Source organism: Rhamphochromis longiceps, linkage group LG11 (genome assembly GCF_057381845.1).
Source record: "Rhamphochromis longiceps isolate RC_006_pf linkage group LG11, R_longiceps_female_GT1.1, whole genome shotgun sequence".
In the NCBI taxonomy this organism is placed as follows: domain Eukaryota; kingdom Metazoa; phylum Chordata; class Actinopteri; order Cichliformes; family Cichlidae; genus Rhamphochromis; species Rhamphochromis longiceps.
This window is the reverse complement of record NC_140567.1, coordinates 15,768,225-15,783,890: the sequence shown is the minus strand read 5'-3', so window position 1 is coordinate 15,783,890 and position 15,666 is coordinate 15,768,225. Positions and strand designations below refer to the sequence as shown.

At 43.4% G+C, this 15,666-nt stretch overlaps 1 protein-coding gene across 6 annotated transcripts in view; it reads left to right on the top strand.

Annotated features, from left to right (window-relative positions):
• Positions 1-15,666, top strand: part of LOC146658748 (zinc finger protein 516-like) — a 50,630-nt gene that overhangs the window by 18,834 nt on the left and 16,130 nt on the right. For all 6 annotated transcript variants that reach the window (XR_014913751.1, XM_085422469.1, XM_085422470.1 and 3 more), the window contains exon 2: positions 10,980-13,213. Coding sequence is in view for 5 of the 6 variants with exons in the window: in XM_085422469.1 (XP_085278595.1) it covers positions 11,446-13,213 (1,768 nt within the window). In the remaining variant the exon portion in view is untranslated. The remainder of the gene's footprint in view (positions 1-10,979; positions 13,214-15,666) is intronic.

Sequence of the window (15,666 nt, the reverse complement as noted above, 5' to 3'; positions counted from 1 at the left end):
AAATTAAACAGTAAAATGTTTACGAGGGCTAAGTCAGAAATCTGTTTCCCCATAGACTTTTATAGAGCTGAAGTCTTTTTGCAATCACAACTATCACCATCTGGTGGCCTTCAGATGTAATGCAGGTTAAAGGTACTTCTGTGTGAGCTACATCATTACTCAGTGAGCAAATGGGTGACTGGCCAAGTTGTAGCTCTACATTTGTATGGCTGTGCTAAGTAGTGGTTTCCCCCTCATCTGAGAGGTTTGCGAGGATAAGTACCTCTAGAAAAATAGTGCATCAGAAACTACTCAGTAAGCTCTAGTTTTCTCTAATAATTTGGACAGGTATTTACACAGAGATAAATTAAGTTAAACACTGCAAATGTGGGCATCATTACCTGACCTTTGTCTTTGTCTGGCTTTTTTCTTTTTTGTGTGCTATATTAGAAATCTTCATTATAGAAAGTAATGCTTATGAACTTGTTTTCTTCACGGTGTCTTTGAATATTTAGTCCTCGTGGGTTTATAAAGGGGAAGTGCCACTTACCTACTAGGCCAAAAACAATCAGAAGTTCAAGGTATCGGCTAAAAGAAGGAGCGCTAATTAAGCTAATGATCTGCTGGCAGTGACTTCATATCTGTGGAACAGGTTAAGTGTTTCAAAAGAATGTGAAACTTGTGTGGGCTTGGGTTCGGTTATTAATGTAGCTTAGCTTTAACTTAGCAGTACACACAACAAAGTGTTTTCATGCACATTTGACTACTCAGTTATTTAAATGTATCAGCTATATATTTACCTATATATTATTATTGTTTGACAGCTTTACATTTACTTTTAAGTTTAAGCAGCTGACGCACACACACACAGATGGATAGAAATGCTACGCCAGTGTGCTCTGCTATGTTTGCCTACCACCTAACATTCAAAGCTGTATAACTGAACTGACCAAAAATAAGTGAAGTTCCTGTGTGAAATGTGCGTAGACTGTAGTCTGGTGCAATTATTGAGAATCTTACTTCCACTATAGTGTAACTCTGACATTGTTAGAAACAACAGTTATGCACCATGTCAGTGGGCATTAATTCAGCAAGCTAGCCATGACTTTATTATGCCTGATATTTTTGTCATATACCATTAAAACAAGCTATATGATAGCTATAATAATTACCTGCGACGCTCCCATCCACAAAAGCAAAAAAAAGTGAGCATGGCATTACTTTTATTCTACGCTCTTATTCGCAAATCCACATACAACTATGTCTTTAAACTTTTTTTGTATTCTACGTAGCAGTTTTTCCAAGGGAAGTAATTGAATTTTGCCCTGAGGTTACTTTGTTTGGAGTTTTGTTAGTTTATTGTGTGTGTGTGTGTGTGTGTGTGTGTGTGTGTGTGTGCTTGTACTCTATTTCAGTGTGTGAACACCCCACAACAACAACAACTGGCTGTTTGAGCCCACACACTATTTCTGTAGTAGAGCCATCAGGAGATTTCTGTGGAAACCCTCCCATCCTGTATTTTACACACACACACACACACACACACACACACACACACACACACACACACACACACACACACACACACACACACACACACACACACACACACACACACAAAAAGACTCAAAAACAGATCTGTTGCCCTGTTTGGTTCTCATATGTGCTCTTGACAACTCTTGCAGGATGTGATCTTCAGATTTTGCCCAAAGGTAAAGGTTTGAAAAGAAAAGCACAGCAAGTAACGAAAAAGCAAATAACCAAGCAAATCAGCAGCCAAACAAACTGTATTCAAGCACACACACAAAACCGCCCCACATATTCTGAGAGACACCTAATGCAACACCTCGGCATGGACACCTTTTACGTTTTCCAGCAGAACATTGGACGCTAACACATTTTAAATACTGTGCTGAGGAGGGTGATGTTGAAATTTGAGATAATGTTTGTGGAAACTCTCCAGTCTGAAGTAAAATTTCAGCCTTTCTAAAAAGCTGCAAGGGGAATCATGATAAACACAAGGCCTTTAATAAATCGCATTGCCATAGCTAGCTGGTAAAATAAGCAATAAGTTAGTTAATTGTGATTTTTGTGAGTCGATTACAAAAAGATCTTCTTGGCTGTTGTCTCAGTGATGCTCGGTCTTTGTGCTGTTGTTTGGGCGACTTAGCGCAGGCTCAGAGACGCCCATTAGTATGCAACAGCTTGATCAATACAAAATTTACTCTATCCCTCTCCCACGTTGATTGTGTGCAAGCGACATCTCCACGTGTTTGCACCTGTGCGCAAACTCGCTAACCGCCTGACTATCTCGCCTCAGCAAGCCACAAAATAAAAGGGTTACATCAGAAAGTGTGACAGGGTGGAAGACTGGTGGCCAACTTTGAGGTCGCTGGTCTAATTACACTTCAGAGAGATTGCAGAGGTCGCGCGGGGCTGCGGGCGAGACTGAGGAGAGTGCAGAGGAAGAGGATGAAGAAGGCAGGGAGAGTGGACAGTAGGGAGTGGGGTTAAAAGAGATGGAGAAGTTTCAATTTAACTCTACTGCACGAGTGGCTATAGTGCCTTCGCCACTGTGCTTCTTCATCTTTCTCCCAACCCTAATGCCTTCAGTTTTACCCTGAGACAAAGCATATAAACGAGTTGCATTTGCGGCCTTTCACACAGATCCGAGCAGTAAAGAATGAAACGTCTTATCTTTGATCAAACACTGCTGCGACTCTCTAAATGACTTGTTTGTTTTTGTGTGCAGAACGGTTCTGCTTGAGTGGCCCTAAATGTCTTTCCATGTAAGGGAAAATCAAAAAAGATCCCCTTATATAAGGACATTCTAATCATCCTTACATCCACTCCAGTGCTTTAGGATTAAGACTTGGATTTAGGGGTTGTGGTTAGATTAATGTTGGGCTCGGGGTTAAAGTTAGGTTTAGTGGCTTAGGAACCAACGATTAAAAAACGCAGTCTTGCACAAGAAGTCTTGTCTTTCGCAAGAAACGTGTCTGCTCGTTTTTGAACTTGGAGGTAATTTACGCGAGGGTTATGATGGTTTAGTCTGCGCTGCATGGTGACAGTAGATCCTAGTTTGTGTATGTGTGTGAGGAATGCTGCTGTGGTTTAGGAGAGGGCTAGAGACGGTGTGTGTGTGTGTGTGTGTGTGTGTGTGTGTGTGTGTGTGTGTGTGTGTGTGTGTGTGTGTGTGTGTGTTGAGGGGGGCACTGTGGGCAGGAGCACCCAGGGGTTAACGAGCGGTGTGAGAAAAACAGGCAGAGTTTGAGAAGGAGGGGGAGGGAAATATGCACACACTTATACACACACACAGAGGAAGCCGAAGATGGTTGGGTCCATAAGAGCAGGCAGCGCTTGTTGGCTTTATACTTGTGGGAGCAGGTATCAAACAATGGAAAATGTAGTGTTCTCACAATTCTTGGCAGGGGGGACAAAAGTACTGGCCTTTATCCATTTTCATGTGATACACAAGAAACCCCAAAATATTAATAATAAATAAATAAATTAAAAAAACAGGTGTCTCTTTTGATTGCAGTTGCAGCCACAGTGAATCGTACTGAAAGACAAAAGCCTCCATTGCAGTGTGTTTGGTTAGTGTGTGGGCCTGAGAACTGCACTCTTCTTTTTCCTGACCCGTCCAGTAATCCCACAAGCATGGGTGGGTCACTAAAATGTAACATGACAGTACTGACCCAAACACCTGCCACTTCCTAAACACACACATACATGCACGCACGCACGCACGCACGCACGCACACACACACACACACACAAAAGCGCACATACATAAACAGAGACCCAGTGGGATCTTTCTGTCCAAAAGGCCCTTCTCACGCAAATAGAGTAGGCAGACAGGGTCCCTTCTCAGTCTATTTATCAGAGAAGGGGGGGTGGCGGCTTGAGGAGAGACAGACAGCATGGACCCCCTCTATTGTTCTGGCTGGGTTTAAGGGATGGGTGGGGGGCGTAGGGATGGGACCAGGGATAGGATGGGAATTGGAGACCCCAACAATGCCACAAAACCCCCCACTGCTCTTCCTGCTTATGAGAATGACCTGCTCTGACAAGAGAAGGAAGAGAGGGAAAACTATAATATCACTCAGCCCACACCGGACCCTGATTGGTCAGAGATCTGGTTATAGATTAGCCCTAAGTGGGATTCAGTTTGGAGTCAGTCAAACTCTGCCAGACCTCGTTCAGAGAACACCAAATTCTTTAGGGGTGGGGTGCAGGATGGCAAAATGGAGGAGGTCAGATCTTGTCATTAGACTATGTTTAATTTGTTAAATACACAATCAGAAGAATCAGGCATGAGTGGGTACAGACAGTCTGAGCCAGAATCAAAACAAGTCATTTAAAACTAGTCATTTGTGGGTATCGCAGCTAGCATTACCAGGAAGAATCCAGCACAAAATGGGACTAAAAGTCTTGAACCCACATCTGGACCACATCCATCTGCAGTTCATCTCTAAAGGAAGTCAATCTCCTGTCTAGCTTTCTCTCACACACACACACACACACACACACACACACACACACACACACACACACACACACACACACACACAAGCATATTTTTGGTTTATGGTGGAGATATGTGAAAAATGTTGCAGGGATGATGACATACATTTCTTAGCAGTGCAGGAATAATGTACACAATTCTGAACATATTTTACTGACACAACATGTTTTTTTTTTCTAGAGTGAAGAAAGAAAGTTTTATGTGTGTTTCCTTCTCACAGCTGCTGACAGGATTTTTGGTATATGGCATGTAAGTCAATAAATAGTACTTAACAGCAACTGGAGCAGAGACTGATCTGTGAACCACAAAAAGTTGATTCTTTTTTTGTTTGTTTTTTTTCCCAGCTACGGCATTTTTACCCTAAAAATGCCAGAACTCTGTGTGAGTGTGTGTGTGTGTGTTTCTTTTTTTTTTTTTTCTTTTTTTTCTTTTTTTTTTTGTGAACATCCTGTAGGTGTGTGTTAGAGATGCCTATCCGGCTGTGGTCTATTTCTCTCTCTTCATCGTGGCACATACAGCAGACCTCTTTGTCTGCCAGTTTAGAGCTGGGTGGGAGGTGAAGAGCAGTTTGTTCATAATGGATTATTGATTGGTCTGAGAATACACTGCGTGTGTGTGTGTGAGTGTTTAAGACTCCATCGCCTCTGTCCCACTCTGAGCATTGAATGTCTCCACTTTATGAGCAACTGTATAGAGGATAGTAAGTTTATTTGTAAAGTGCTCCCTGTATGTTATGCTCCCTGAAGCTGTGTGCGTGCGTGTGTGTGTGTGTGTGTGTGTGTGTGTGTGTGTGTGTGTGTGTGTGTGAGAGAGCCCTTTCTGTATGTGCTGTTAAGCTATCAATGCTGCCTGTATGAAACAGTAGTAAAAGCCAACATTGTGCATATACGGACGTTCAAAAGATGTGTGTGTGTATGGGACATTAAAAGACCCCTCTGTTTTGCTTGTTGATTCCACAGTTCCCCCTGCATGTATTTGTGTGTGTGTGTGTGTGTTTATTTTAACAGAAGGTCCACTCTTTATTTTTCTCCCCCTCTGTCTATTTTTTTTTTCATAACCTCAAATGCTGATCTCTGTGCTGCTGTGTGGGAGGGAAACAGATCCCATCTCTGCTGAAGGATGTCCCACATGAGAATGACCTAGAGTCGTTACCAGTGATAAGGTGACAGCGTGAGTGACTGACTGCGTTATGAAAGCCAATCTCCTCAAACCCGGGTATGGGAGATTTGTGCCGTGGACGCCTCTGAGGCGACTGCTGTGATGGAGGCAGAATGGTGGCATTTTCTGTCACAAAAGAGCAAAACGGCGAGGGCGAGCAAACGGTTGCAAAAACTGTGCAGCCAAATGGGAGCATGCCTTTTACTCACATGTTCTCTGCAGGCAGAATATACGGCCTCTAGAGGGTGCTGTTGCAGCTGGTACTCTTAAATAAATTGTGCTTGCCTTGCTACCAGTGGTGGATCTAAATGGATGAAGCTTGGTTTTTACGTCTGCCTTTGCGACGGCACTGCTGTGTGAAAACAAATCTGTAAACAGATCCTCTGCTTGCACAGTTTGACACAGTTTTTGTTTTTTGTTTTTTGAGATTCTCTCCAGATGTGAACCCTGGAAGATCCAGAAACAAAAAAAAAACAAAGAAAACGAGCCAAGCTGCTCTGTAAAGGTTGCGCAGGGTTGGGAAAATGAGAACGGATTTCCTCCTCTTACCGGTTTACAACTGCTAGGGTTTGGCGTTCAGAAGGCAGATCAGCTGAGGTGAACGTGTCAGGAAGGAAGACAGGAAAAGGATTGTTTTTTTTTTTCTTCTTATTTGATGCAGCAGTCATTATCAGCTGAGTGTGTGAGACTCAAAGGAGGCTTAAGTGTCCGTTAATGGCATGTCTGATATCTGAGTGGCAGTTTTGCCAACTGGGTTTAGACTGATCATTGTGTTTGAGGGCGATCTGTTTCCTGCAAGTAACCAAAAAAAGGTTAAACACTCCAGTTACGAAGTAGCTGAACTAAACACAGTAAACTAGGATCATTTTCCAGCTATGTGCTCTCACCATCTCCAGTCCTATTAATTCCTCCCCTCTTACTGTGCACGAGGTTAATTAGCTGGAGGATGTCAATGGCAGTCACAAAGTGGAATGGGCTCCGTGTCTCAGAGAAAAACTCCTATCCATTTATTGTGCCACGGTGATCTTTAGTAGAGCTTCTATCTCTTTTTGTTTTTGATGACTTTGATGATTGGTCATTTTCTCTGTCTCTCCTGGACTGTTTCTCTCTCCTTAAGCCAATTTGTCTTTTTTTTTTTTCTTCATCCTTTAGCCTCTATGGCGACAAGCCTGCATTGTTTCCCTTCTGGTGGTTAATCTCATTACATTTCAATTGGCACATGTGCTTGTCTGGTGGATGACAGGCTTACAGTTGAATAGTCTCAACCCCTCCCAACCCTCTTGACCCCCAGTCAGCAAGGCCATTTAATAGCAAATAAGATCATTATCCTCTGTTTTTAGCGCCAGAACTGGAAAAAACTACTAAGTACTAATGAGTAACATTAGGCTGGAGACAGAGAGCAGATGGAACAGATTGAGGGGAAACTGAGGTGGATAAATGGCTGTGGGTAGATGGCTTTGTTTTCCTTATTGTCCCTCATCACTTGAATTTCTGTCTGTTACAGTGACAACTGGAGTCTTCTCGTGATAATATTTGGCTCATATAACAGTTTATGAATATCTTCTCTAAGATAGCTACATAAATTAAACACTGCGCCATGGGTCATGGTGTTAAAATAATAAGGGCTTAGCAATTACAGCAGCAAACTGTGGTGCTCTTTCAGGAGGCTGCACAGATGAAATGCAGATCATGAACTTACAGTAGTAATTATTCTACATACAGTGATACTTCTAATGCTTCTGATCTAAATCAGCAGCTATGCTAGCGGCTCTGTGACACTAAATTTAGTGCAGTGCGCTGAAATTCTTAAAATGGCATTGAAATATTGAGCAGGTCTATTGTTATCTAGTTTTCTTTGTATTAGCATGTTAGCATTTGTTGCCACTAAAAACAGAGTGCAGTTTAGACAGATGAGGATTTCATTAGTAATTCATTCATAAACTGACAAACTCTTGTATCAATTCTATGCAAATCCACGACACGACATCAAAGCCCAGTGCATCCAATAGGCCTCAGTCACACAGGCCTAGAGACCTGTCAGCAACCCCCTGTCAACCTCCGTTTGCTAGGAAAAAATGTGTACCTTTTGACCAGCTGCTGTCTGTCACCAGCTAAAATCAGTATCAAAGAGGGTGTGACACCAAAAACCTTGGAGTTGCTTTTGTTTCCATCAAATTGCTGCAGTTTGCATGGACGGTGGCAAACTCCTTGCAAGTGAGCGTAGCAAAAGGTGAAAAATTGCTATTCAAACCTGAAACAGAGAACATTTGACTTCAAATAAAAGTTGTGCTTTAACGCTGCGTCCCGCACGTTTCAAAAGGAACAACTTTTGCGCATGGACTTTTCACAATTTTATTTCTCATTTGGAAAGTAGCTTCCAACTGATTGCAGACTAGTCCGTTTTTCCTTGCAAACGGTTGGTGACCATAGCAACTTGCTAGCAACCAAAGCAATTGCACGGAGGGTTTTCAGTATAGTACAACCTTTTGTTAACTGGTGTTTGCCAAAAGGTTGCCGACCACTATCTAGGCCTGTTTGCCTGGAGCCTTACATACTGAGATCTTTTTAAATTGATAAGCAAAAACTTTGAAAAGGACCACAAAGGTCATATTTGGGGTGGCTGTAGCTCAGGTGGCAGAGCAGGTCAGCCACTAATCAGAAGGTCGGTGGTTCGATCCCAGGCTGCCTCCTGGCTGCATGCCAAATATCCTTGGGCAAGATACTAACCCAGTGTTTGCCTACTGGTGGTGGTCAGAGGGCCCGGTGGCGCCGGCAGCCTCGCCTCTGTCAGTGCGCCCCAGGGCAGCTGTGGCTACAATGTAGCTTGCCATTGCCAGTGTGTGAATGGGTGAATGACTGAATGTAGTGTAAAGCGCTTTGGGGTCCTTAGGGACTAAGTAAAGCGCTATACAAATGCAGGCCATTTACCATATTTAATCGCCTGCATTTGGGTTATGCATGTCACTGCCATCCACAAAGCCATGCCCTTAACACTGTGTATGCTTTTACAGGTTGACAGTTTTCAGTTAAACAGAAATAAATTATGATTAACTGTATTATGTTTAGACAGTTGTCTCGATCTGATACAGTACTTTATTTCAGGGTAATGTGAGGCACAGCTCCACTTATGGCAGCAATGGTACGTCTTCACTATAAATCTTAGCAGACTAAGCTCGCCCAGAGGAAGCATGGTAGCCTACTGAGGCTGATTTCAATAGCATAAATCATTCTTGAGAGATAGATAGCTTTGGTGCAGGGTAGTCATTTTCAGTGCAAGAATTTAAGACACATGATTGTTCTGGTGCTAACTTTCCTCCTCCACCACCTTATACTCTTATGATTATGATCAATTATCCACTTATAATTAGAGCTCGGCAGTAACTCAGCTCACGGGTTCTGACACTTTATGTATAAGCCTGTAATAATGTTGTCAGTCAGATTTCACATAGTTCATGCTTTCAGGCAGGTTTCCCATGGAAATCTTTTCATGCTTGAGAGTTTTGTGATAGTAACTTATGTGATATGTCCGGTTTTATAAAGGAAAATGTTTCCTTGTTTTAAATCAACAGGGCTGCCTTATGCATTGATGTTTTAATGAGCTGACGGTTAGAAAAGAATAAAGATGTGAATGACCTTTAATCAGTATTGTGAAAGAGTGGGACAGCCCATGAGGAAAAACGTCAATATGGTGAAAAGTAGGCACTTTGAACAGTATTCAGGGTACACTATGGCTAATTCAGGTTAGGCCTGGATTTTCGGGATTATTGGTATAAAGAAATGTCGTAGACACAAACAGTTTAAGAAAATCAGTATTTCACCTGTTCATGGAAATACTGTGTATGCAGTCAACACGGAAGTTTCTGTTTGTCTCATCGCTCTCTCTTATCTATCTCTTTCTGTTTGACTCTCTCTCTGACCCCATTCAACTCCAGTCGAGAAATAGAGCAAAGCAAACTGTCTGAAGAGCCACTTCCTGTTGTGTACTTAAGATCCCTGTCATGTGATAGAATCAGTTGAGACGGGTGCATGAGGCCACTGTGGGGAGGGAATATGGTGGCACTGCTGATGTTGCTGATGTGAAAGCGACCCCCCCACCACCACCACCACCACCACCACTCCTCCAGCACAACCCCCACCCAACTCCAACCCCGATTGTGTAAAGTGTCGACTCAGCCATTGTGTCAGAGCCCCCACGCTCTCCTCCCACCCACATCCCCACCCGACTCGTGCACAATCACTGCACACACATCCACGTGCATAGTGGCAGCGAACAGTGCAAGATACAGACTCACAGTGTCCTATAGACACACACGCGCACACACACACGAACACACACCTAAACCCTGTACATTTTTGTCAGACTGTTCGGTGGGCAAGAAGGTCAAGTGCTTATCACCACAGTGAGCTTTGAGGTCCAAGAAAGGTTAGGAAGCTGCTTTTTGAATAGGGTAGCCATACATACTATGGTATGTATATGAATACATTATACTTGCTAAACTTGTAAACATTGCTATTATGAGAATGGAACTGCATTCATGATAAAATATTCATACCAAAATGCTTACTGTAGGTTGATAGTAACTGTAATAGTTCTATTATGAAACCTTCAAAAGGAAGATTCTGCAGCTGCTTTTTTTTTTTTTTTTTTTTTTTTTTTAATGTTCTGCTGCAAAAAGTGACAATTAGTCCATCATTTTAAAGTGTGACTTGAAATGAGAGCTATGGATGAGTCATTTGGCTCATTGTGTCTTTTTCTCAGCAGTGCTGTCAGTGACTGCTGACTTTATCTGTTGGGAGTCTATGTACAAAACAAGTCCATTTGCGCAGGGCTGTGCAGCTTTACATGGCTTTGGAGGTACAATTCAGGGACGCACGTGATGGTTATGAAGCAGATTTAACACACAGACAATTATACGTTAGGGCTACATCATAGTAAAAGATGCAAAGACATCTTTCTTTACCTTACACAAGCGTGTGTAGCTTTGTTAGGTTAGTGACTTTATAATTAAGTCAGCACAAAGTAACAAATCATAAACAACATATCAAATGTTATTCCTCGTTGCTTCGTTTTAACATTTCTTCCATCGGAACTCCAACAAGCAGGATAAAGGTTGTTTTTTTTTTGTTTTTTTTAATAAGAATATGTCAGACCCCGAGATCCTTGCATCTGATAAGCCCGGATGTGGCATATACATCTATGGCTGTGTACACAGCCACTACAGTGGCTTGTTGAGGTGGATTTAGAAAACTAAAAGTCTTCTTGAAATGATGCGCTGCAGCTGAACTAACATGCCTTTCTCATTTTTATTCACAGGTGGATAGTATACGTGTGGGTCCCCGCTTAAAGAACGCTCGCCGTTTGGCAGTACAATGAAGACCAGAAGAGTAGCGAATGACCACCTCTGAGGCAGAGACCTTCAGACATGCCACTCCACCGACACAATGACATGAAACTGCGTGAAACTTTCACATTATTTTGACAAAGAGATTGTTTAAATCTCAGGTATTATATGCCGACCTTTTCGACCCTGAGAGAGCAAATGACAAGTAGCTGTTTGTGATTTGAGTCACCGAGGATGGCTATATTGCGTGGCATCCAGTGACTAGACTTCAGCTGCTATATTAGTAGCCTGATCGAATGATTGAAGGCAGATAGTGTTTTCAACGTGCCAACAAGGACGCATCAGACATCTCTAGATGTACAGCTGCAGATAGCAGTAGTTATAAATACTTTTTGAGCTTATGAAAGGCCACCTAGACAGGGTAGTTTAATTCATACCATGAATCCCAGAGACAGTGTGGACGTAATGGAGACTCAGTCAGGAGGTCAGAAGGAGAAGTTGAGCGTAGACAAAGCCAACCCTAAAAATGAGATGGAGGCCGAGGACGACAAAACTCCTGGGAGTTACGACTGCAACATCTGTGGACGCAGCTTTCCTTTCCTTAGCTCTTTGTCGCAGCATATGAGACGCCACACGGGTGCGCGCCCTTACAAATGCCCCTACTGTGACCACAGAGCCTCGCAGAAGGGCAACCTCAAAGTCCACATTCGCAGTCACAAGCTGGGCACGCTGTCTAGCCACCACTCCAATGAGGATGAAGATGGTGCTGCTGAGGAGGAGGAGATGAGGGTTTCAGAGGGTCTCGATGGAGGCACCAGCCCAACCAAGAGCAGCTCTGCCTGTAACCGGATGATAAATGGGGATGGCGGTGAGGAAACCCGTAGGAAAGTCCCTGTGAGGAGCATGAAAAGGGAAAAGTCCGTCACTGAGCAGCGGCCTTACTGTTGCCGTTTGTGCGGCTACGAGGCCCAGCGGGAAGACCAGCTCCTCAGCCACATTGAGAAGGTCCACATAACAGCAGACACAGAAGAGGAGACCGCTGTCAAGGAGGAGGCTGCGACCGAAGCTGACGTCATCCAGCCCCAGAGTGACGGGACCTTCCCTTGTGAGACTTGTGGTCAGGTCTTCTCCCAGTCCTGGTTCTTGAAGTCACATATGAAGAAACACGCGGGGATCCTGGATCACTGCTGTCGCATCTGTGGGAGACGTTTCCGCGAAGCGTGGTTTCTCAAATCTCACATGAAAACACACAACACCAAATCTAGGTCACGGTCAAAAGCAGAGTCAACTGAGCATCCAGCCACCATCAATGATGTAGCCCAGGATCCTGATATTGTTACCGGCTCCGTTACTTCTGTCTACCAAATGTGCTCCAAATGTGGAAACCTGTTTCACAACAGAGAGAGCCTAAGAGCCCACGATAAAGTTCACAGTCTCGGCTATAGCAGGAAGTCCCCGAGCCAAGGGAGGCCCGATGATGATGAGGACTCCCCAGCTGCTAAGAAACGTTTCCTTGACTACTTAAACCTCCAGCCTTTTGAGGGAAAGAACCAGGATGAAGAGGAGGAAAGTGAGGAAAAGATAATAGGTCAAAGAATCCCAGAGCTAGATCCAGTTTGCAGTTACCAGGCCTGGCAGTTAGCCACTAAAGGAAGGGTTGTGGAGCCGGTAGAGTCTAGTTACAAGGCCTCTTGCGGGGCAGGAAGTATCGGAGAGGAAGCCCTAGCCGGTGCTGCTGTGGTTTTTGAAAAGGAGAGCAGCCGTTATGTCCTGCAAGGTCAAGAGAAACGCAGTTCGGGTAGACGCAGCAGCTCCGGTTTGGGAAGCCACACCTCTTCAGGGGACCGGACACCAGACAGCCTCAGTGATTCCGAGTACCGGCCTTCGTCTCGTCAGGACAGAAGGCGCCCATCCCAGTCGCAAGCTTCTTCCTGCAAGTCCAACGAGTGCTTTGAGTGTGGCAAGGTGTTCCGCAGCCGTCACCAGATGATCGTCCACCAGCGGGTTCACAGGAAGGATGGAGGCAGGGCCTCTGTTGGAGACAAGGAAAGAAGCGCAAGAGATGAGCGATGGAGCTCCACCAGTGACCCAGAGTCAGGTTCTCCCAGCTGGCCCAGCACCCCGGGATATGGAGATTCTCCACCAGCTTCCACCCTTGGAGACCAGGCCTCAGAGATGGGTACTGCAAACTCTGGAGAGCTTTCGGGTTAGTAAACAGTATTTTCTATTGGCTTAATCTTGTTTTATTCCCTTTTTATTTGTTTGAAATAACCCTCTTCCATTATAGATGCCACATAATATATAATATACGCAAAGAGCTGAGGATCAATTAATGTGATGATAAGGAGTCTAGTTAAATAAGCTATGACCAACAATTCTATCAAAATATAATGTGAAACATAAGTGTAGAACCATATCTTGAAGGATTTTAGGCTCAGGAGTGATTGTAGTGCTTTTAAAGCCTTGCAGTAAATATCTGCTGATGAAATGTGCTTTGTGAAGCTGCAGCTTCTCAGCTCATCAGCCTTTATAGAGTGGGAAGTAGAGCCACCATGTGGCAAAATGTCCAAGTTACATATTTGTGCACGGCACTCTATAAAAACAGAGTGCCGCTCTTAGATGCCATTATATATGGTCAATAAACTTTAACAGTTGCCGGAAAGTCAGTTTACAACAGTGCCATTATTATGTAATGCAGAACAATGAACGGTTAGCAGTTAAATGAGAGTTTGTGCCTTTCAGCGGCATGTCAACAGAGCAGAGGACATTTTTGGAATGCCTATCATTTTTTTCACCTCCACAACCAATAAACACTGCTAAGCAAAGGGGGGAAAAAAAGGAGAAGAAGAAGAAAGGACACCCATAATCATGGGTTAAAAATGCTAAAGGAGGAATTCCTGCGTTACAGCTCTCTGCTGTTTATCTTTCAAACTTCAGATTTCTGTCTGCACAGCTACGGGACGGCGGATAGCATAGAATTGTTGTGATTGTTTCTTTTCCTCCCTGCTAGTACAGAAATGCAAAAATAGCAGCAGCATTTCTTCAGGCCTGATCGAGCTGTGCGCTATTTCAGGTCTTCCTGTCTCAGGAAACTCCCCTCACCTCCCTCCTGCTTATATGTGTGTGAATATGATTTTTTTTTTCTCTCTCTGATTTGTGTCTTAGCCATGAACACATGTTTGCTTGCTTCCCTTAACACACTGGTATTGTTTATTATATAATAACAAATTATTAGCTTTACTGGGAACATCAAAAAGTCATTGAAGGCAGGCTCGGACTGTTTTTTTTTTTTTTTTTTATAGTTGTGCAGCACTGTGAGGAATTCACTCTCTAAAAAGAACAATCTGAGACTGCGCTTGACTGTGTGAGATTGTGTTAGTTATACTAGAAATGCCTAAAATCTCTTTTAAACATTTAAAAAATATTTTTACGTGTGTACAACAGTGATGCAAAATTACAGTTTAGTGTGCACATTGCTTCATCGAGGGAAGGTCAAAGGTAAAATGAAGGTAGCAAACACCGCTGAATCCACCGTTCCAATATCCGAGCAGTGCTATCTAGCTTAGATAACGTCTCTTCATCAGAGATCACTGTCACTGAGGTCAGGTTGGATTTTATACACAGAGGGTGTCAGGATCAGTCTGTTGAAACATTAAATTAACAGTTAGCGATGAAAACGTATTTAGGATTCGGCGATTAACTAATGTGTTTTATTCTCAAGCAGCAAAAGATTTTATTTATCTGGCCATCCATCCTTTTCCTCGTTACCTTTCTTCCTCGTCTGCCTGCTGACTCTTCTAATCTCTAAGGTTACCTCCTGTGACACTTCCACTGTCACTCATCCACTCTCCTTACCACTGAGCCAGCCAAGCAGCCTGATGTTTGAGGGATTGGTTATTTATAGCGTCACTTTCCAGTGAGGGGCCATGCAGGCTGAGAGGACGCTCCTTTCGAGCCACCACACTATTTGTGTTTACTAATACACATATGTTGTGTACTCCACCCTTTATATGATGGCCCCACACCACTGGTTATTAACTGAATAATAAAAGTACTGGTTTGGTAACCAGAAAACATCAGTTGTTCCACTCTAACTGGTAGTCTACCCTGTGCCATGCTTTACCTTTGGCGGGGTCCTGGGCTGTGAGCGCTGGCCAACGTTGCCAACAGGAAGCCAAATGGAAAAACAGATGGCAGATTGCTGGTGCTGTAAAAAAAAAGAGGAGGGATTATGGAGAATACAATAATGTGCTACTTAGAGTATCTGATGTATTTTATCATACATATGAGTCTGCATGTGCGATTACCCTGCCTCTGGCAGTCTTTCATACTGAAAAAGTCTAACTTTAGGATTGTTCTTCCTCACATATATATTTTTTTATTTAAAACCAAATATTGCTACTCATTCTACATCTATTACTAGTGTTTCCATTCAGTTTGATATCATCGCCTCTGTCAGCGCGCCCCAGGGTGGCTGTGGCTACAATGTAGCTTGCCATCACCAGTGTGTGAATGTGTGCGTGAATGGGTGGATGACTGGATATGTAAAGCGCTTTGGGGTCCTTAGGGACTAGTAAAGCGCTATATAAATACAGACCATTTTACCATTTACCATTTTACCATCATTATTAATGATCTCTGTTCCTGTTGAAAATTTGG